Source organism: Lycorma delicatula, chromosome 3 (assembly GCF_047948215.1).
Source record: "Lycorma delicatula isolate Av1 chromosome 3, ASM4794821v1, whole genome shotgun sequence".
Taxonomy (NCBI): domain Eukaryota; kingdom Metazoa; phylum Arthropoda; class Insecta; order Hemiptera; family Fulgoridae; genus Lycorma; species Lycorma delicatula.
In genome coordinates, this window is record NC_134457.1 from 129,143,515 (window position 1) to 129,167,981 (window position 24,467).

Below are 24,467 nucleotides of genomic sequence, written 5' to 3' on the forward strand. Positions count from 1 at the left end.
CACTCTCCTCAATAGTCCGTCTGAGATCTCTACCCGACCAAGTCGCAGGACGATTAAAACTACCCTCAGCGGTCTGGGTCGTCACTTCCCGTAGATCCCCAGCGGCCACGCCTTCTGGTCTCGCAAGTGTGTGTGTTTATGACCTCTTCCACTGTATCAGGTCAAGTGAACTGCTTAGCTGCAGACTCCGTAACGATCTCATCCAAAGCATCTCTAAATATCTCGACCATCCTACTGATCCCGTCCAAATTCTGTGAACACTCCTTAATTGCCACCTTTGTGTTTGAATTTTGGCGGACAAGCTGACTCAACTCTTTGACATATTTAAGGAGAACCTTTGTGTTGAAAGCCAAACACTTCGCCCGCTTTTTAAGGTTCCGACCCTGAAACTTTCACACCCTTCGCTAACCTTCTTCACTCCTTCCCGCTCCCCATCTTCCATTTTGGACACGATCTGCAATGACCCGTAATTCTCCTTGTCAGAGCAACCGCCACCTGCTGCCGCCAAAGCGCTACCCCCTTCCCCCTTCTACTTCCTTCATCACTTCATCTAGTCGTTAATCTTGCTCCTCTATACGCCTGAGTTTTCAGTTTCAGTTTCACTCTCGATTCTCTCACTCCCACTGCTGTCAAAGCGAACATCCCGTACCGCCATAGTTTTTGCCGTCCGACGACTTCTCCTGCTCGCGGCAGGTGAAAAACTACTACCGGGAGTATGTTTATCGTCACTGCCATCAGACGGCCGATAATTCACAAACCAAAAAAAAAATTTCTGAAAGTATAAAAAATGTTACACGTCCAATATGTAACAAACTAACAGTTGTATAAACAAAACCCTAACAACTCTAGGTTAAGTTCAAAAATTGCAAAAAAAAAAATGTTTATTTTACTACTAACAAACAGCCATAAAACAATCAAATCGTAAGTATATTGGACAAAACACTCTAAAATACGCAAAATGTACACAAGACCAGAAAAAACTGGAAACGTAAACTCCTCAAACGAAATTTGAGCAAACAAAAATACTAAACTAACAAAAACGAACACAAACAACGAAAAGAACTACAAATAAAAACAAAAAAAAAAGAAAAGAAAAGAAGAAAGTAACTAAAAACACAAATAAGATTGTGAAACCCGGTGCTTGAGAAAATACGTCCGTACTCGACTGAAGCGAAACATGACCTACTTTTAACCTAATATTAAGCTGCATATAGTGTTTACAGTTTGATAAAATTAAATTTGATGTGTGTGTTTGTGTGTATGTGCGTGTGTGGGCGCGCGCGTGTATGTATAAATAAAAATTATAGTTATTTTAATGTATATAGCATATTTCCACTACATGAAACCTACGCTTATTTCGAAAGTGTTTAAATTTTATTTTATTCCCATACAGTATTTGAAGGTAAACTCTAATACAAGTGTACCAAAAGACACCTAATTTTCAAACAATTAAGTTTGTAAGTTTTAACGTAATTAAGTTTTACGTAATCTTAAGCAATAGTATTTTTTTTCAATGCATTAATTAATATGTACTTTTTACATGATTATTATCAAATGTCATTTTCAGTCCAGTTGGTTATATGAAAATTTTTATGTTAAAAAGATTCGTGTAAGATCAAGGTAAAATTAATACATTTTTTCGGAAATATATGAATGAATATTTATACCCACACTACTGTGTGGGTATGTGGGTATGTGGGTATGTGGGTACTGTGTGGGTACTGTGAAGAATACATATTCTTCATATTTATAAATTAATTACAAAATACATTTCTGTAAAAAGTAAAATAATTTATTATTATTAAAGTATTATCATATAGATCCCGTCAAGGAATAGCTAGATCTACTGCTTAGTGGCTTATACCTTTATTGATTACAATAGCATCACAAAATTTCAGAAATTAATTTACAATTAGAGAACTGGATAAACTCAATTATTCCATAAAGCATGCCAAATGTATGGTAAATTATATAAATAAAATATTAATCACATCAGTGATATAAAAACTAAATATCTAACAGTTATTAAAAATAGATTAATAATTTTAAAGCTGTAATTAGACTTTTTGAATATATACTATTTGTGAGGTTAAATGAGGATAATTCAGGTTTATTTAATTGTAATTATTAAAAACGCATTAATTTTAAATAACTTGAAAAAATCATTTAAATAAGTTGAAAAATCATTTAAATGATTAGGCAAAGTTATCCTCTATTGTTAGAAAATAAAATATTCGAATTAGATTAAAATATGTTATATACATAAAACTAAAAATTCATTATTTTTGGAGCTAAATAAACAATAATTGTTAATTATTGTAATATCATTTAAAAACAAATAAATCTAAAATTGCGTACATAAACTAATTAAACATACATAATATAGTATAATCGTAATATACATACATATATATACGTATGTATTATAGTACATAATAAGTATATGTAGTGATTGTCTAATACACTGATTCCCAAACTGTGCGCCGCGGCCTCTTCACAGGCGCGCAGCGAAATATTGTAAAAGCTTTATAATTAATTGAACCAATACATTTATAATTATTAATTTAATATTAATAAAGTAAAAAAAAAAAAAAATAATGAAGATACACGAATTTTATTTATTTTTATCTCTTACTTACGAGTAGTCATGCTTTTACTTAGGATAGGACGCCATGGAAAAACGTTTAATTGTAAAAGGGCGCCCCGACTCGGAAAAGTTTGGGAACCACGGTCTAATACATAAGAATTTATTATTTTACTGATTACATATAATATAGAACAATTATTTAAACATTGTATAAAACTTTCCTATTGTGTTACTATTAAACGAAGTTTAGTACATTATGTTACTTTTATAATAATAATATTTTTTCTTTCCTATTTACATTTTACATATTTATCATTTTTTAACATACTTACCTTTACCGTTCCCTAAATCGCTAAATTAGATTTGTATTTTCAGATAGATAACTATTCCAATTTTAAGTAACTTTCAAATGGAGCTGGTCTTTAATATCAAGTACCAGTAACAACGTTCTGAGGAGAAAAAGTGAATATTGTTCAGAAAAACAAAAATAGAATATTTTTATTATCTTTCTCAAATCTCAGTATTAAACGATCATAAGCAGTTTTAAAGGCCATAGACAGTAGATTAGAGAAATTTAATTCTTAGAAGAGTAAAATGCTAGATAAAAACCAGAAAATGGTTTAGAGCTTTTAATTTTTCAAATATTGTATTTAATAACGCTGATCCATCTGAATCTGTATTCTTAGGAGGTTGAGAAAACAGTCTAAACATCCTGAAATCAGGGATTTCAAGGATGTTTACCTTTCAAGTCGCAAAACATATGTAACCAGCTTTCGGGAAAAATTGTAGGATTTTTAACGTCTGAAAAACACAAGAAACGGAATGTAGTATTTAATGTTATCAATTAATGGTTTTGAATTATAAATACTTTGGTAACTTGGGACGAGCAAAAAAGAAGACACTACTCTTTTTAGCGTTATTCATTGCCGCATTCTACCGATTTCACAAACATAATCTAAGGTGAAATTGGCAATCGACCAATAATTGAAACAAGTGTTCGCGGCCATGGAAAGTACATTAATTGCAGAAGTCGTTAGTCATTAGTTTAAGTCATTACTCATCAATCAACAATTCTCATCTTTTCAAACTAATGTTTGAGAAGATGGGAATTGTTGATCGCATTTCATTCATATAGGAATATAGAGATAATTCCTAATGTTATTTTGGGTTTATCTGTAGGGGAAAAGTGGAGCATGAAGAATCAGATGAAACACTGAAATCTGTAGGCACTAATATTTTCCGCAAAATACTTCTGGGTCTATAGTTGGGCAAAATATTTAATTAGATAGATCGCAGAAGTCATATTCTTTCTCTAATTATTAGATTTGGTATTTTGTTGCTATTATTGTGAGACAGATTAGAAATTTCATTGATGCCCTATCCGGACCCTTTCTTGTACTTACGTATGGCAATGAATTTTTCTTATCTACTGAATACGAAGTGATAAATCTATCTATATTCAGCTAATTTGGGTTAACATTTCAAAAAATTTTTATTGAATTTTATATTTTTTAGGAGAAAAGATGTTTACCACTATATTAATTAAACTAATATATTAAATATTCTACACTATCTAATCCGGTCTAGATACTGATATAATTGCAGTTTCCTTTGAGAAATGATAGATACGTAACTCTAGCACTTATATTATTTTTCACTCCACTTGTTACATTATTTAATATTAACTAATGTCGTGGTAGTATTATTACTTACCCCTTGGGATATTACAACAGCAAGGTTAATTTTGGAAAATTCCTGCTTAAAGTAGGACTATTTTTCAGTTTTGATGAATGTTTTTCAGGAAACTATTTTTCAGAAAACAATCAATTTTCACTCAATAAAAAAATTATTTATTTTGTATTCATTATTTGTTTTTTTTTTACTCTATGATAGTTTAGAGACATTCCTGAAATGTTTTATTCATTTAAACCACAATGTAGACTGAATGGTCTGTACTAACTGCTATTTCAAGCAATCATTTCTTTATGTTAGTTTGTATACAAAATTTTCTTTTAATTAAAAGTTTTTACATTCCTTCCATTGCGTAAAAATGAATGGGTAAAAATAAAACGGATAAAAGGGTTTTGAATAACCTTACTATAATTAAAAAATATAAAAATTTGTCATCTAAAATTTTTATTTTATTACTTTGAGTACATAAATATTTCTACATCATTTCTCACCTATACGAATTCGTTGTAATATCATGTGGGCTGATTTATGTATTATGTTAGTATTATTTATCTTTTGTAAATCCAGTCTCCTCTTCGTTTATTTTTAATTTATCAATGGTTGAAGTATAAAACAAAAAGATCTTAATCTAAAATATGTCGCTGACCCAAACTTCGACGTCTGTATTTCATTTCACGAAATTGTGAGTAATGTGAGTAAAAATGTATTAAATTCTTGGTAAAAATATAGTTGGAACCTATTGATGTACATTTTACTTAACATCATAATGTTTTACCTAAATCTAAAATCTGATATAATGTTTTTCCGTTACACCAACCAAGGTTTGTTGCTACTAAAGACTTGATTAAAATGGATAAACTGTTGGGGAAGGATTAATTAGGAAGATTTAGTTTCAACTTATCGATTTGAAATTTGTTTTCAAAATCTAAAATTGTTAGAATTCGTATAACTTTTTATGTTTTGATAAAAGTTTTAAAAAATATAAGAAGTATTATTTTTCTATACACATGAAAATAAACAAATAAAATAAAATATGAAAAAGAAAATAAGAATTTTCGTAAGAATAAACTAATTTTCAACTTTATCAGGAGAGTGAGGTTAACGCTCCATCCAAACGCACAGAAATTCCTGCAAACATAGTTCTGCATATATAAGTTACTCCTAAAAGTTGAGGACCAAATAATTTTTCACTTTATGAAATACTGTATTATAAATTACTTCGTATGTAATTCTAAATGTATGGATGTAAACACGTATTATTTTATGAATTTTCATTTGTTTAGCCTAAGGATGATCATTATATTTAGTAATGTTAATAATATTACAATTTTATACGTCAATTTATTCTAAGTGAGATTCCAATATTAAAATTACTTTCCAACTGATGTTTTTCCAGTTAATTGAAAAAGTTCTTGTTCTAAATTAGAGTAAGAAATAATATTTAATTTTTTTGTTATTTTGGCTGAGGATTCATTTCACCTAATAGGTATCTTGTAATTTAATGCATCTTAGATGATGATACTCTTGATAAATATTTTTTAAGAAAAAATACAATAAAGATTATGCTCAATCATACCATCCTTAGAAAAATTATGCTTTTTCAGTTTTTTAATAATCTAAAATTAAATTTAACCTTAATTCTATTGCCTACTAAACTTATGAATAATAACAATTAAACATATTTACATGTAGTGTTTTATAAAAATCATTACCTCTTGGTAATTACAAATTAAAAACAGAATATAATGTGTTTTTAGAAGAGTAAATTATGTCGTACCTATTTCAGTAAAACATTTAATTATTGTCCGTAAATTTAATAAAATTAGATATACTAAATTCCCTGCGGTGTATCGAGTCTAAATTAAAATTCATTAAATGAATTTCCCAATCAGTTCAGTATACAATTTAACACTCTCAAAATATTTGTTTAGGTTTTAAATATATAATTTTCCTGAACCGAAAATTATTTTATTATTTTAACGTAAAATAAGAGTTGAACTATTTATCATGAAGAATATCTGGAATTCTTTAATTTCACGATTCATCACATTACGTACTGAAAATTTCAATGAGCATTAATATTCTGTTTAATTACATACCTCGCATTTAAAGTACTTTACTACCGTTAAACTAATAAAAAATTTCAAGAAAAGTACTATACGAGTACTTAAGAATTATTTTCTAGGCAAAACTCTTGTACGCAATTTACATTTATCCCATGATCATTAATAATTAATTCTAAAATCCTATTAGTTAAATGTAATTAGGAAACCTTCTGTAAAGTTTTATCCACAATAGAATAATTCTTGGAAATGAAAAAGGAGCTTTATTAAACAGTTATATTTACAAGAAATAGTTTTACTTCCTACTTACTACTAGTCTTGATTGCAATATAAATACGTTAAATACGTTACAGTTAAATACGTTATTTTTAATAAATCTAAACTGTAAAACATTGAGCACATTGAGCCGTGGGCCTAGAGAAAGTTTGGAAAACTGGGATTCTGGCTGACATAATTCCTGACCGGCCATGTGGTCTTTCTTTTTTTATACCTGTGTGAACGAAGAAGAGCTGAAGACCCCTTCTGCTCCTACTGTCGGAAGTTAGACATGCCGAAACAAGTGATATACCATTGCCCGCGGTGGGACGAGGAACGCCGCGATTGTACTGCCGTAACTGGGCATGTCGAGGTGAGTACCATCGTTGCAACGATGTTACGAAGTTCGGTGGACTTCGATACTGTGCCGGGGTTTGTGTCGGGGACACTGCAACTGAAATATCGGGAAGCGAGGGGGTGAAGGACAGCTCCGTAAGGAGCTGCCGTTCGCCCGTGCTTGCACGGGTGGACGGAGGTGATGAAGTGCGGGGACTTTCGAGCCCCTGAGCTAAAAAACTGAGTCCCGGCGAGGCCATCCCTTTGGGGGTGTCCCCGTTAGAGGCGAAGAACAAAGGACCTAGTCCCGGTTGCTAGGTGATAGAGGCCGGGAACGGCATAGCCGGGCCTGGCATTTCCTTCGTCTGGCGACTAGAGGCAAAGATACCTCCCGGATCCGTGTTCATGCTTAATTGAGGAACTGGTTCCGGGAGGCAGAAGACAAAAAACTGTAAAACATCATTTTTAATTAAATAAAAATATTACATAAATTCGTTAAAAAATAATTAAAATCACGTTTAAAAATTAATATTATTGTGTGAAGTAAATTAATTAAATTTTCTACAACGAAACCAATATGAAAATTTACATATTAAACGATCCATTTCATTTTTTGTGAAAGAAGGTTATAATGTTTACTATAAACGACAAATTTTAAGCACGATCAGTCATCCGTTCTCCAATAGAGCAGTTGGAAAAGGAGTTCCTTTTCCAACTGCGAAGAGCAGTTCTGAGAAGAGCAGTTCGAAGGAGCGTAACAGAAAACATATTTTTGAATATTTCAATAACAAAAACATCTTGAAAATTACTATCAATATTTTTTTTTTTTTTTTCTAACCTCAGGGTCTACCGTTAGACATTGCTTCAGAGGATGAGATGAATGATTTGTAGCGTGAGTGAAAATGCCTTGCCTGACCGGAATTCGAACCCGGGACCTCCGGATGAAAGGCCGAGACGCTATTACTCGCGCCACGGAGGCCGACTATCAACATTATTATCAAAATTGAATCCCCTTACTCATTTACAAAAGTATTTATTTAATCAACTATTTAGATTTCCTACTTTCTATTTGCTTATCATCAATTTCTAAAACTCTAAAGTTACACATATAAGAAATTGTAGAATGTAAGTAAGCTTAACACTAAGAAAGAAAAAAACAAACTAGGGTGAATTTATATAAATGTTGCGTTTATTAATGATCAACAATTGCTAATCAAGGATTTTTCTTTGAAGTTTCTTATTTAAGATGATATCTCCAAAACTGCACAGTTTTCGAATCTATCTAGCCGATTTAAAACTATTCTACCAGACCTCTGTAGTTTGCGTTTATTGGTTGCACATTTACAAATATATTGTTAAGCATTACCAAGGTAACTTAGAAGACATAAACAAGTTGAGGAATCTGATAGTTTTTGATCCTTACAATAACAACTTCCAAGTTAATCCTGAAATTAATGAATATTAGAATCGATCAGAATTCAATGAGGATTGTAAATAAAAGTAATAATTATCCAAGTATAGCTATACAGATAAACCTTCATATAAATGCTTTTACATATTTTTTACCCATATTTTGAAGAAATTAATTATTGTTAGCATGTACGCATAACAATATTTTAATTAATAGTTAATCGTATAGTTGAATGTATATCAATATATTGTACTAATTATTATTATAAAAAATAAATTCAACATTTTTTTTAAAAACGTTAAGAAAAATACTTAACTAATATATATAGGCCTACATACAAAATTATATTCAATTTGAGATTACAAATAAATACAAAGTCAACAAAACCTTAATCTGAGTTTTTGTTGACTTTATATTGGTGTATTTTTTAATATAAGTTTATACAGTGATTTTTAGTGGTGAATATGTTTAAACTTCATGCTAGGGTCTACTTGTTAATCAAACGTATGTAGAACATTGTACTCTGAAAATCAGTTCTTTTCTGACTGCGAAAAGTGAGACCGTCGGAAAACGAAAAGTCGGTCTTTTTGCGCGGAACCGCTCAACTTTTTTTACATTAAATAACATTTTAAGTGAAATTAATATTTTTGGTAAATGATAATGTGTTTTTAGTAAATTTGATTTAATGTACCTAATAATTTGGTAGTCAACTATATAACTAATGATCTGAAATTCCAGTTTTTACGATTAAAATTATTTTCAATAATTTAACTTGTTCACTATTTGATGAAATATTTTTACTCATAAGTCGACATATATTTTCTAGGAATACATAATTTAAATGAAATTGTGTATAAACAACACAAATTTTTTTTATCAGTGAAAAACCATCTTTCATATCATAAAAATTACTTCACAAAAGATCGTTTAAAAGAATGTGAACAGACATAAAATTTTTACTGTAAATTAAAAAATAGCAATTTGCTACTTCAATAAAAATTGTATCCATGTTCATTTAACTACTATATTCTGAATTATAAAGAAAAATTGACTTTACCTTATTTAATACATTCGCCTCTCTAACGTAAAAAGAATCTGATCTTCATGCCTTCTAATTCGTCCCATTCAAATAAACATTGAATTCAAATAAACGTTGTTACATTTTAACAACGTTTTTATCAGTATTAATGAAATCGATTCCACTCAAAAATTTATGGGGATGTTGCAGTAAAATAAAAATAAATGTTAGGTACTACGTTCAAGTTTATTCGAAAATAATGAAAGGAACGGTCGTTAAATCTATCAATAACCTTAGTTTATTGCACTGTGAAATAATATTTTGTATTTGTAATTAACTAATTATACATAAAACTGAAAAGACCATGGTGCAAGTAACCTGCCTGAGCAAGTACCCATTTGATAATGTTGATTATTTATTTTTATTGTGGTTTTCCTAATACATTATTTCTTAGAAAAAACTTTTCTTTGTAATAAGATAGAAATGCATAAAGGATATCAATTATTTTTAACAGAAAAACAGTTTAATAAGGCTATAGAGATTTTTAATAACTAAAGACATAAAAATATTAATAGTAATATGAAAATTATTATTATTATTATTTAAATTAACAAGAAACATCTACAATAAAAAAAAAATCACTTATAACACTAAACTAAAACATATATTTTACTCGAAGCCCTATATGTAGCCGGAAAGCCTCTAAACATTTTCAAGTAAAGAATTGTCCAAGTGGAAAAAATAGTCCTAAGAAATATTTATGGCACAAACTTTAAAAAGGAATCTACAAACTCAAAAGCGAAAACGAAATTGACAGAAACATAAATAAAATCTACAACAAAATAAGAAGAATAAGGTTACAATTTTACGGCCGCTTGTACAGAATGGAACCACAAAGACTTAAAAAACAAATCTTTGATAGATTTATATCTATATGCAGCAAAAATTAAACTTACATGATTCTCGGAAGTAGATAGACATTAAAAAATTAAACATGAACGAAAACACAATTTAGAATATCTAAAACAAGCGATAGACTCCCAGAGAAAGCCAAAAGACCAGGTATAAAACGAACTGAAGAAAGAAAACGAGAACAAAGTAGCAGAATGAAAGAATAATGGAAGAACAAAACGAATAATTCTGTTTAACTTTATGTTTGCGTGGTCCCTAGGGCCTAATCGAAAAAAAAAACAAAATTGAAAATAAATGAAAAGTATACTTAAGGTCCAAAGTACAATATTTTCTAACACAAATTTCCCAGAAATTGAGGGATGGACTCCGTCTAGTTTATTCCTTCCTTTTACTCCCTTTTTTCGTTAATTTTAGTGTCATAGACCTAATGGACATTATATATTTCTGGTAAAAATAAAAATAATAAAAAATAAAAATTTGAGATCCGATTAACGATCTAAGAATAAATGCTGATAATATTATTCTTTAAGAAAAATCAAAAATAAGTTAGAAGAAATTGCGAATACAATGGGGTCTTTTTTCGGAGGAAAATTTTAAAGCAAAAGTTAATAAGAGAAATCCAAAAATTGTGAAATCTGACAGAAAGGTGATTAGTTACTTATCAAACATTAAACATCAGAACAGTGGTCAATGGCTAACATTGCAGAATTTGATTACGTAGCTAGTAAAATTACAAAGAATATAAGAAATGCAGTAGATTAGAAACATTTTTACTTCCTTGTACGAAGTAAAGGAAGTATTGTGATCGCGATAAACATCGGTTTTCGGATTACTCCGAAACGGAAATATCCATTTTCACTATCCCTGAAATCATTTTGTCTAGATTCGACGTGACTTCTGTACGTACGTATGTAACTTGCATAACTAAAAAACGATTAGCCGCAGGAAGTTAAAATTTTGAATTTAGCACTGTTGTAACATCTAGTAGTGCACCTCCTCTTTTGATTGCAATCGACTAGACCTTAGATTTTTTCTTAACTGTAGTAATAATCCCTCATTGAGAGCTTTTCAATGATATCTCATAAGCGGTACTTATTTTCATTAGTTCCAGAGTTATAGCCAAATAACATTTTAATTAATGAAACATTTGGATCTTACAAGGGGAAGGCATGTCGGTTCGAATCAAACTTCATCGCCCTTTTATTTAGCTTTTTTTTTTAATTTAAATATATTGATTTATTAATAATTATTAACCTCTGATCGTAAAAAAAAATTACGATAAATAATAATTCAATAACAATAAAAAAAAATCATAAAAATCAGAAGTTATTAAGGAAATAAAATTTTATGTACTTTCATTTAAAAATAAATGCGTATATGTAATTTAATAGGCGTACAAGTAAGTGATGTGGTGTCCACATCATATTTTTTAAAAGAATTATTTATAAATTAGCACTTCATGGTAACAAAACATTGATAATAGAAATGTAAAAAGAAAATGATTAGAAATCTTTCAAATATGATATTACAGGACAGCTTGTCAAAGTATGAAATGAAGAGTTAAGACGAATACGTGAGAAGAAAGATTTACAGGAGAATTTTGCTGAACTAGATTGGCAGGCAATATATTCAGATATCCTGGTTAGTTAATTTGACCACAGAAACTGTAGAAATGAAAATACATCGAAGATAAAGACTTTAGTACATAAAACGGATAGATATCCAAGCATGTGGGCTGCGTAATTATGTTGAGATCAAGAGGTGTATGCAGAAAAGAAAAGAAATAGACAAGTGCATCAAACCAGTCAAATTATAAATGAGTTTTAAAAATATTACTTTCTTTGAAAAAAGACAAGATTTACGGGTATTTTACCCTTCCATCGGTATAGAACATTTTAATGTGGTAAGACCATTAAATTTTCTGTGGGTACTTTATTAAAAAACTAAATAACAACCGTTCTTAATTCTGTAACATTTACCTTTCCTCAAATCGACAGTGACTTTCGTTGATGGTAATGGAACTTAAATTTTGGTTTTGTTTCTGTAAAATTAGTTGAGTAGTTAATGAAAAATAACCATAAACAATCCGTGTCTACCGACAAATTAGTAGACACAGATGACCAGTTTTGTTAATATGTGATCCTTGGAGAACAATAAATCATTACAAAATGGTTTTTGTGCTCGCTTTAACCCAAAAAAAAAACTTTTGCAACTGAAACCGCTAACAAGTATTTATAAATCTCCGAATCTAGTATAATAGTAATATTCATGTGCTATAAGAGCTACACTTGATTGCTGTGAAAGAAGATTAGTCCTTTCAGCTACGGGTACGACAAACTCTGTTCTAGTGTACACAGTTAGTTGTTTGTTGTACACAATTAATATAAACAAAGTAATCCTTATTCGCGGTTAAAGAGACCGGAATAATAGGAGCAATTTAAAATTTAATATAAGTAACATTTTATGGGTTCTTGAGAGTTTGAAATCAACAAAGCACAACAACTAACTGGTGATTAAAAATAATTCTATTTACCGTTTAAATAATTACTATTAATTTAAGTAATAAAGATATTAACATGTAAATCTTCTATTTAAACAATTACTCATGGAATAATTAACTTATCTAGCTTGACTGATATATTATATTGAAATCCACTGAAAATACAGCTTAACAAAAATCAAACTAATTATTTATTTTTTTCCATTAACAAATAGTTAAAAACTGACAAAAACTTTATAAACCATTATATATCTAAAAAATATCAATTTTAATCAAATAATTATAATGCAATGTGGTTAAAAGCAGCAATACTCCTCAAATTATTGTAACTGATAAATAAAAAACTAATTTTTTTTTACCTTTTTTACCTAAAAAACTAATTTGTTATGCAATGCAGTCGTGTGTATTTGTCAAATGTGCAATACTAACAAATATGCTCTCACGTGTCTTTGTGTGTGTCTACATAATTTATAATTCGATGTATTGCTAATAAATATTTATTGAAAATTAATTGTAATTAACGGGTTTGTATGGTTTCTCTACACCTACAAATGATAAATGGAAGGTGTGGACGGTATTGCCACTTGACAAGAAACCTTTCAACATGTAATTTAACTTTCAAATTATATTTGTTGTTTTGCTATATGGATTAAAATTAATTACAATTTATAATAAATAATTTTACAAAATGTTGTGATATAACAATCAAAAATTATTTGTCATTTATTTTGAAAAAAAAAATGTTTTTAATTGGCAGCTTATTTGGCTAGTTATAGAAAATTTTACTGATGTACACGTATGCAAAGTCTTTTTAAGTGTTTCATTAAATTAAAATTTACCAAAACATCACTGTTCCAAGTTCAGAAATTCCGTGTTTTTTTTATTTAATTCGTAGAAAACTGATATCTATTCGTCATAAATAAATCAATAACATTTGGGGAAGTATGTTATGGTTAAATAGTTAATTTCTTCACAAGATTTTTTTATTTATTTTTTTTATATATTCAATAAAAAATACGAGTACATAGTTTATTATATTTAGTTAATAATTTCAGACGAGCTATATTTACTTATATATCCTTTCACTCTGTTGAGAAATTCCGAAATTCAACGCACACTTTATTCCCATTGTCCTCTCATACAATTCTTCCGTAAAGCTGCAGGATCAAAATCAAATATATTTTAAACTATAGTTAAATTTGAATTCCTACATACCTAGTCTACTTTAGTTACTTGAGTTCAAATAACAGAAACAAAGTGTTACGTAACAGAATTTTCAGCAGATGTAATTACTTTATTAATCTTGTAATATTTATATTAATATATTTAAATATCAAAATCTAGCTTCATAATTTATTACTGAATCACTTTTCTCTTATATACAAAATTTTATTTTATTACTGAAACTTGTAATAAAAAACTGACGGAAACCCAAATAACCGATCTCGATTTTGATTTAGATTTCGGTTGTACACAAAATCACCACATCCTTTTCCATTCATTTCTATTTTTAGCTAAATGCTTAATTTTTGGTACTCTAATTTTCTTTTATAACATTCACATTTTTTACTCTTTTCCGTTCTTTTCTCTTTAGACCTTCTACTCATCCTTCTAGCACTGTGTTAATCAATCCTTCTTCAATTACGGTATGTTATAACCTATCATCTCTTCTATTATGAATAGTTCTGATTAAGCGTTTCATTCCGTTATTCAAGAATTGGGTTTTCGTTGACCCTTTATTTAATCTTTTCTTTAGTCAGGTTTCAAATTACTCTGTCTTTTCTTTTTCCACTTTTTTTTAGTGTTTATGTTTTACTTTCGTACGAAGTAAAAATAAAAATTCTATAGTGCTTCATCGGTTCTGACTTTATATTATACGTATTAGGTGTTTCCTTCCATAAATGTCTCCTAGTCACTGATGTTCATTTAAAAAACAATTATGTTAATAAAATTAAAACTAAAAAGTATTTAATATGTTTTTTTTTTTTTTTTTTTTAATTAAAGTACTAATCAAAAAAAGAATATATATGTATATATATACATATATAAAGTCAATTTTTTCACTTAAGTAAACTATTTTGTGGTTTCTACATGGGATGGTTATACATAAAAAGCATTACAAAATATAATACAATAAATTATAATAAAAATTTAAAGGTTTTTCTACCACTAAAAGATTCAGGGAAAACCTACTCGAAAACCTTTATACCTAAATCACGCAATGTAATTCCTGCTTTTTATGGAGTAAGTTCCTTGCCTGTCTTATCGTTTAAAAGTTTTAGCAATAACGTCTACGTTAAATTTTATATTCGTATAGTGTTACTTATTTAGTAATTATAAAAAGATCTTTGTTAGGTTTTTGTATCTATATTAATAATAAAATTAAATGTAATTAAGTTTTTGCACGTATCTTTAGTTAAATGTAAAATGTAAGTAAGCTACTAAGTGTCTTCGAGTTAATTTATACAAAGGCTTGAAAATGGGATTTCCAATAAAACACCTTACTCATTTTCAATATAAATTAACACTTTTATGTACACATTAAATTTTGATTTACAATGTACGTACCTACGTTAATTTTTTTATTTATTTTATGGATTAATTCATCACAGACGATTACGTAGAAGCTTGTTCGCAGGAATATTGAAACTGAATTTTATAGCCATGAAATATGTCCTCTAACCGGGATTCGATCCCGGAACTCCCGGATGAAAGGCCGAGACGCTACCGCTCCGCCACGGAGGTCGTCGGATATAAATGACAAGATTCTGATAATACTTAGTTTATTTAAGCCTTTATAAAAACGTAATGGTTATAACACTTCTTGAAATATTGTATAATTTTTGAAAGTAGTAATAAAAATAACAATCGAAATAGTATTTATAAAATATTAGACATAAAAATATTTGTAATATTCCATATGTTTTTTACATAATATTATTGAATTATAAGAAGGGAAATACTAAAATTTATCTTATGTCGTAAAGATAAAATACGAGTATTAAATATACGATATTTAAATGCATATCAAAGACGGAGTATTTCATAATGACAACACTATTCATTTTTCCTCCAGCTGAATTTTCTTATATAAACTCTAACGATTACTAACTGATCATAGACGTAATATTATTTTTGTATTACTTCGTAAACGCCATTATTTAAAAGGAAAAGTGAACATTTTTTTTGAAGTTAAGAAATTATTAGGCAAGTTGGCGATTTTGACGGGGGAGGACGGTACCGTACCGGCAAAGCTTTTGAGACCAAAGCTTTTCTCTCCACAGAAGCAGGAGTTTACGAAGAGGTCCTGCGCGAGTGGTGTGCATTCCCGGATTTTAAGAGAGGATTGAAGGGGGACTCACCAGATGTAATGATGTTAACGGCACCGTGCGCCGAGATGACGGGACCGAACGAGCGATTGATTTGGACTTTGGATCGGTTGTCCAGCTAATGGTTTCTCAGATTTCGATGTGCAGTCGCTGGTGACAAGCAATCGAAACATCAAAAGAGAGATTAAGCAGAGTGCCGATATCTTAACTAAGTTGGCAGGATGGGTGGCGGGAGTCGTAACGCCTTGTACTACCAAGTTGTCGGAGCAGGCTTAGGTGTTCACGCAGATTTGGAGAAGAGGTCGCAACATAAAAGCGATATTGATCTAGACGTTGATAAAGGATGAACTGCTTGAGATGGCGACAGTGAACTGGTCGACCGAGGTTATGAACAAAGTACGCCACATAACGATCTGTAAACTGTTTCGGCTGTCGTATACCATTTTACTGACTTGTCGGGTATATGGTCCTCCAAGGATCTGTCGCTGTTACAGACAGGGATCCGGCTCGGTAATGTTGTTGAGGATACCGCGAAGATTCTATAGTGAGAGGATGAGTTACCAGCGAGGCGGGCTTTTTGCCTATACTTCAATTCGGCTGCTGAGAAACAGGCCTCGGTAAGGGTTATTCTGCGGTCCCTGCGGAATACTCGGAGGGAGTCATCTGCTTCCGTGTTTATACTGCCGGGAGGCAAAGGTTGAACACTGCATTGGACGGCCGGTCTTGTACGTTTTCGAGAGAGCAGAGAATCCGGTCAGCGTTCTTCTTCCTTCCCAAAAGAGTATTACTGTTTCAGAGATTAAGGTACCGGGGATCAAGAGGACGATGCCGGTAGAGACTGAGAATCGCATGATCCTAGTAACGGCGGCCGATAAGACGTACGCTCAATTGCTGAAAACAATGAAGGATACCGTATCGAAGGAGGAGGCCGGTGAGGTCTTCTCAATACGGAAGGGGACTATGGAAGAGCTCTGCATCCGGATTAAGAAGTGCAGAAGGGAGAGGAATTGAAAGAGACTCTGTGTAGTAAGGCGACTGATCTTCATGTTACTTTCAAATCGAGGAGAGAAAGAAGATCGGTCGTCCATATTCAGGACATAGAGCACAATTCCTCTGAACAGGAGATTCGGTATGCGGTGAAGAAAGTAATTTGAGACTCAGAAGAGTTCAAGATAACTTCAGTGAGGCCGGCATACGAGCACACAAAATACGCCACCGATATTACTAGCCAGCGTGCTGCTAAGAAGCTGGCGGATGAACGCATCAAGATCGGCTGGGTCCACTGTCGTGCGTACATCCTCTACCTATATCCTACGTATATCCTACTTATCCTCTACCTAGGGAGGTAGAGGATAAGTGTTTTCGGGAGTGGGGCATGTGGCGTCGTGTTGCTCGGGCCCGGATAGAACTGATTTATGCTTTACCTGTGAGAAACCGGGTCACTGGCAGAAGCGATGCACAGAAGCGACATGTTGTGACGCTGTGTGATATGGAGGGCCACCGAGTCAGAGGATGTTCAACAACGAAATGAGGTTCCTTCAATTTTATGCAAGCAGGTTTAGATAGGACATTGACCTGTTCTGGGAGGTGGCTCAGCGAGAAGCGGTACACATGATCCCGATATCTGAGCCGAACAAGGCGATGGTGGGGGATCTCACGGGATGATGGATCGAACTTTTGGGGCGGCCATTGGGCTCCCATTGGCTAGTGTGCCAGTGGTCAGCTGGGGATCAGAGAGAGGAATTTTGTGAGCTGACCTCGCTGGCGTGGTGGTATACAGCTGCTACCACTTGCCCAACACCGACATAGAGGATTTCTTTTCCTTCTTGGACGATCTAGGTGAAGAAGTCACCAGGAATAGGAGCAGGAAGGTAGTGGGGGACTTTAACCTCAAGTCCTCCGGATTTGCAGATCGAGTATCATCAATTAGGTTTTATCTGAGTAAGCGGTTGAGTCTACTGGGGTTCAGCTGAATTAGCGTCACGTTCCAACTGGGAGAATCGAGATAGGTCATAGACTTGGCATTTGTTTCGGAGGATCGTGAGGGCAACTATTGTAACTGGAAGCTTCTGAAGAAGGAAAGTCTCTTAGACCATAGGGATCATGTTTGACTCACTGACAAGTTACAGATTGACCATCCAGCGAGGGTTTTCACCTCCAAGGTAGGCTTCATCGAGTTCTCCCAGAGGATTGGTGGCCGCCTGATGAGTCTCCTGAGGAGTTTGCAGAGATAGTAACGGACGAGTGCAGGCTTTCTCGAATGACTTATACCCGACCGAGGCGACGGAATGTTTATTGGTGGAGTGTGGAACTTGACAGGTTACACAAGCGTTCACGGGCCAGGAGGAGGGGCTATCAGCTTAGTACGCTCCGAACGCTTAGTACCCTGTACGCTCCGAGGATTTACGTCGGGAGTATCTAACGGCCAAAGCAGCTCTCAGGTATGCCTTTAAACAGAAGAAGAGGAGGTGTTGTAGGTAACTATGCGACAGTTTTGACGGAAACCCTAGGGGCCGGAGATACCGGGTTGCGACTGGAAGGTTTGGCCAATCCCCAAAGGATGAGACTACACAAAAGTCCTGGCCCGAATAGCATACCGCTCGAAGTAGTCAGCATCTTAGTGGAGGAGATCCTCCGACTATTAAATAACATGCTGCGCTATGGTTCCTTTCCGGAAGATTGGAAGTGGCCGAAGTTGATCTTGGTGAAGAAACCTGGTACTGTGGAGGCGCCCACTTTGTATATATTATTCTGCCTTACGATCTCACGAAGCCTTTTGAGAGGATTCTCGATTCCAGGCTGCATGAGGAGATTATAGTGAATGGAGCTGCACGTGAGGTAGTATGGCTTTCGACCAGGGCGGTCGGCGGTCGATGCAGTCGAAGCGGTGATGAATATTGTGGATTCAGCAGCGGCGGGCACTTGGAGGACACGCAGGATTCCGGTGATGATACTCCTCGACGACCGAAATGCCTCCGTCAGCGGGAACTCCGTTTTTCGAGCGCTGAGGGGTTGGGATGTGAGCACCTATCTTAGGAGGATGTTAGAAGACTATCGTAAGCTGATATACAAGCTTGGTGACGCTGATCTCTGGTTCCGGTCCACGTGTGATGTTCCCCAGGACTCCGTTGTGAGTCCCCACCTATGGTTTCAGTAACCGCGGAGTGTCAACCCTATCGGCTACGCTGTTGATTTGGCTCTGGTGGTGGTAACAAAGACGGAGGAGGAAGCGACACGTACTACGAATGCCGCTATCGCAATGGTCGGTGAGTGGATGGCCGGGGTGGGACTCCATCTGTCCTGCGATAAATCTCTGTTTGTCCCAGTGTCGGAAAGGCGGCTACTACTGCCCTTCCTTTCGATGGAGGGAGCGATGGTCCAATCATGGGAGGCTACCAAGTATCTTGACGTGTGGTTGGACCATAGGCGATCATTCACTCATCACGTCTATGAGGTGAGTGAGAAAGCCGAGCAGACTGTCAAGAACAGTCTGCTTGGTAGAAACGTTAGTTTCTACCTAACGTTGGAAGATCCCGTATGTCGAAGAATCCTCCTCTATGGCGCCCCAGTATGAAGGAAAACCATGGCGGTAGGACGTAACAGAAGACTGTTGGATGGAGTACAGCGCCGTATGGCTCTTTAGGTGGCGTCGGCATACGACTCTGTCTTGACTGAGGCGGTGGTATTGGTGACTGGAATGCCGCCACTTCAACAGCTGGTGGCAGCTCGTGCGCAAGTTTATCAGTGTATGTCTAAGGACGATGCCAACGCAACTGTCTGCAGGGATTGTCAAGCCAGGTGGGTTGCATCCACGAAAGGGAGGTGAACGCATCCTTTGATCACGCAATTTGAAACGTGGAAGTTTGGCGAACTGGGAGTCTGGTTGACGGCCATGGGATTTTCTTAATAATAAGAGAAGTGGAGCTAAAAAACGAATTAACTATAAAATTATATTAAATAATAAATGAAATAAAACATTATTTAAAGCTTTCCAGTTTTGGTCTACCAGTAGTTTTATATGATCAAGCTAATGACCCCTAGTTAGAATAGGGGTTAGCTAAATCGCTGAAACAGCTATTAATATAACTCATTTACAGTAATCTGGCTGAATTTAGAATATGTCAGATGTGTTGTGAACATTCAATAAAATATGATTATTAAATTCATTTTCTAGAGTCATGTAAATAAAAATAAGTCTTAATTGGTATAATTAATATTTTTATTGTTATCTTTGTGTTCTTTTTGTAATGAATTTCTATTTAGATATCCTAATAAAATATTAAATTATTTTCCAGGTGTGCGTATTCGCTTGGTGGTACTGTTTTTCATTATCTTTGCCTCCACTGTTTGGATGGTCTCGTTACATACCCGAAGGATTTTTTACATCATGTTCCTGGGATTACACAACAAGAACAACAGCAAATAGAGCTTATTATATATATTTATTAACTTTTGGTTTTCTTATACCTGTTACAATTATAACATATTGTTATGTATTTATTTTAACTGCCATATTTGAACACGGAAAAGAGATGTCAGCCATTAAAGCAATTAAAGGTAATTTTGAAAATATTATTTATTTTTTATAATAGCTAAAAACTAATGAGAGTTTACTTTTTCGATAAGACTTTCACCCAAGGAGGATTTTCCAGCAAGTGCAGGTTACTTTTTGTAGTAACTTTTCCTGCATCTTTTTGTGAAAAACGACTTAATTTTTGAGCTAAGGTAAATAATTTTCTAACAACTCTGAAATTTTTTCGAAGTGAGCGAGATTTGAAACCTTTTCTATAGTTTGGAAGAACTATGAATACAAAATGCGAATGCTTGACAGCTTAGGGACTGAATTAAGTCACGTGCAGATTCATCCTGATTGGAAAACTGTGGTCATCCGCTTATTTTGCGTGCGGTAACGTCAACTCGTCAGTAACAATACACCAACAAATACAGCACCAGCTGTCTCATTGTCAGGCTAATTGCCTGCTCATCCAAGATCAAGGAACAAGATTTATTATTGTTCACACATCTACATTTCTAGTCGCCTGTCTAATTCAGAACTCCTCTTAACGCCCAATCAATGGGCGCACGAATCAACCATCTCCGCTTCAAGAAGGGTAAGACTTAATGGACCCGTGTACTCCCCAATAGTTTACTGCAGGGTCAGTTGTCCGGGCAGGTACGAACTATATGTATAACTTAATGTACTGTGATTCTTGATCACTAAATAATTTTCATCATACTAGAATTCTTGTGTTATGACGATAAAAGGAAACCAGTAAATTTACCTGATTGCGAAAAAGGATGTCAGAGCGTAAAACTAGATTGTGGCTAGCTAGTTTACAGGGACGTAATACGCTTAAATTTAAATATCACTACGCATTTAACAGGTACTGATTATCTTTGAAAATAATGCCTTTAAAATTTTCAGTTAATTGGAAATTGAAAACAATACATAAAATTTTCAGTTTACAAATTTTTGTTATTTAAGAAAAGATTCTGTCAAACAAAAAGAAGTAGAATAAAGTTGATATTTGATAAAAATCATGAGTAGGCTTGTTATATAAAATCTTGAAAACAGGACAAAATTTTAAAATTACTGTCACATACTTCATGTGGTTCTGTCAATATTATCGCAACATAAAACTTAAACATCAATAGCTGTTAAGAAATCTATATATATATGAAAATGTTAAGTTCGTTTGTGTACGCTTGAAAAACTCAAAATGTTCTGCACCGATTGAGCTCAAATACTAGCACGATGTATAACCCGCATCAAAGATTGTTTTCATCTATTTTTAATAAATCTATCTATCTATTTTTAATTTGTACAGTTTTTTTAATAAATAAGAGGCTAATAAATCAGATGGAAATGTAAACAAAGGAAAACCAATCAGATCAATGCAAGATGGCCGCTGTCAAACACAATGACCAATCACAAAGAGCCCGTTTGGTCGTCGCCAATGTAAACAAAATCACAACTGATTAAGTAACAAATTTCTTTGAATTATATTTAACAGCTAAAACATCTGTATTTTATCAACAAAAAAAACACCAAAACAAAAAGAAAAGCCTCAAAGAAGGATGATACAGTAAATAAATTAAAATACCCAACTTTCTTATAGCCCAGATAGACTTAAGACTATGCAAACAAAAAAAGTCGAAATAACCAAATACACAGAAAATAATATCCCTACATAATGACCAAAAAATCCTTTGTTAGGTTAAATATTCACTTTTGTCTGAATTTACAGAAGGCATTTATAATGAAACATTGATAAATATTGAACACAAGTGCTTAGCTAATGCAAATAAAGTTCTTAGTCAATTGGGAATGTCAGCACCCTCCCTGCTGCGATTGCTTCATTTGATGTGGATTTACGCCGTGAACAGAGTTACAACATTGGTGATCTTCAGTCATATGTCCAATCAAACATTCCCATATTAACGCGTGAACAGAAAGGCATTTATGATCGCATAATGCAAATGATAAATGACGGAGTTGGGGGGACCTTCTTCGTGGATGCGCCAGGAGGAACTGGGAAAACATTCCTCATTAGATTGATTCTAGCAACGGTTCGATCAAAAAATGGCATAGCCTTAATTCTTGCTTCGTCTGGAATAGCTGCAACATTGTTATCAGGTGGAAGGACTGCGCATTCAGCTCTGAAGTTGCCATTAAACATGCAAATCATCGAGACTCCTACGTGCAATATTTCCAAAGCATTCTGTATGGGAAAAGGATTACAAAAATAAAAACTCATTGTTTGGAATGAATGTACGATGGCACATAAAAAATCGCTTAAAGCTCTTGATCAATCGTTACGAGATTTGCGTGGAAACGTTCAACCATTCGGGAATGCTCTGATATTGCTCGCAGGAGATTTTAGGCAAACATTGACTGTAATTTCTCGATCGACACCAGCAGACGAAATAAATGCTTGCCTGAAATATTCAACACTGTGGCGACACGTACATTTGACTACGAATATGCGTGTCCAGTTACAGAATGATCCATCAGCTGAGGTATTCTCACGACAGTTAATGGACATTGGAAACGATGAGACGTCTAGACGAATATCATTTCCTGATAATTTTTGTAATTTAGTAACATCGAAAGAAGAACTGATCGAAAAAGTATTTCCTGATATTCAAATTAATCATAGAAATCACGATTGGCTCAGTGAACGAGCTATCCTTGCCGCAAAGAATGAAGATTTCTATCAACTTAATAATGTTATTCAATCCAGCATTCAAAATTACATATATGTCGATAGACACCGTTGAGGAAGCAGGTGAAGTAGTTAATTATCCAACGGAATTTTTAAACTCACTTGATCTGCTAGGGATGCCACCACACATATTAAAATTGAAAATAGGTGTGCCAATTATCCTGTTGCGGGATATTAATCAGCCAAAACTCTGCAACGGCACACGACTTCCAGTTAAGAAATTGATGAATAACGTAGTGGAAGCAACGATTTTAACGGGGCCTTTCAAAGGTGAAGATGTTCTCATTCCTCGAATACCCATGATCCCGACCGATACACCATTTCAATTTAAAAGATTGCAATTCCCAATTCGATTGGCATTTGCAATCACAATCAATAAAGCTCAAGGTCAATCTTTAGAATTGTGTGGTTTAGATTTAGATGCGGATTCCTTCTCACATGGACAACTGTATGTGCGTGTTCCCGAGTCGGCAAACCAGATAACCTTTATATCTACGCAGACGGTGGAAAAACAAAAAATATTGTATATCCACAAGTATTGCAAACTTAAACTTCTATGAAACGTATGCTTTGTTTTGTTTCTCATTTCTCATCCATGCAACCACAATGTGCCACATCGAAGCGTGGCGGGTACAGCTAGTATTTTTATAAATTCAATTGAGAAGTCCTTTGGGCCTTCTATTCCACCTAGATAAAAAAGATTTCCATGCAACCACAATGTGTGTAGAAGGCCCAAAGCCTTCTACTCCACCTAGATAAAAAAGATTTTTGTTTTGTTAAATGCAAAGTTAGTATTATTAAGCCTAATTACTGTTAAACTGGTTACTAAAATATTTTATTTGTTGTGTTGAAATGTTAATATTCCCACGTTATTATCGAAAATTAAACTAAAAATCGGTAATTTTTAGTACGAGTAAAATGGAATAGTTTGAATAAAATCAATGCATAAAAAACTACCGATAAATATTTTTAAGATTCATGTTGTATTGTGGAAATTGTACTTACATAATATTTTTTTTAAATCTGGTAACTGTTCTAGTTTCCAGTCAAGAAAACTATACTCTGTTGAAAAACCATCTGTTTTGTTTAGTGAAAACTGCCGAGATGAGTGCAGGTCTCAAGACAAAATAAGTTTTCT

At 33.3% G+C, this 24,467-nt stretch overlaps 1 protein-coding gene across 1 annotated transcript in view; it reads left to right on the forward strand.

The window, feature by feature from the left end:
* The window catches only part of LOC142321208 (rhodopsin, GQ-coupled-like), a 302,038-nt gene that overhangs the window by 226,198 nt on the left and 51,373 nt on the right, over positions 1-24,467 (forward strand). The window contains exon 5 of the mRNA XM_075359205.1: positions 20,399-20,660. Within this exon, the coding sequence (XP_075215320.1) occupies positions 20,399-20,660 (262 nt within the window). The remainder of the gene's footprint in view (positions 1-20,398; positions 20,661-24,467) is intronic.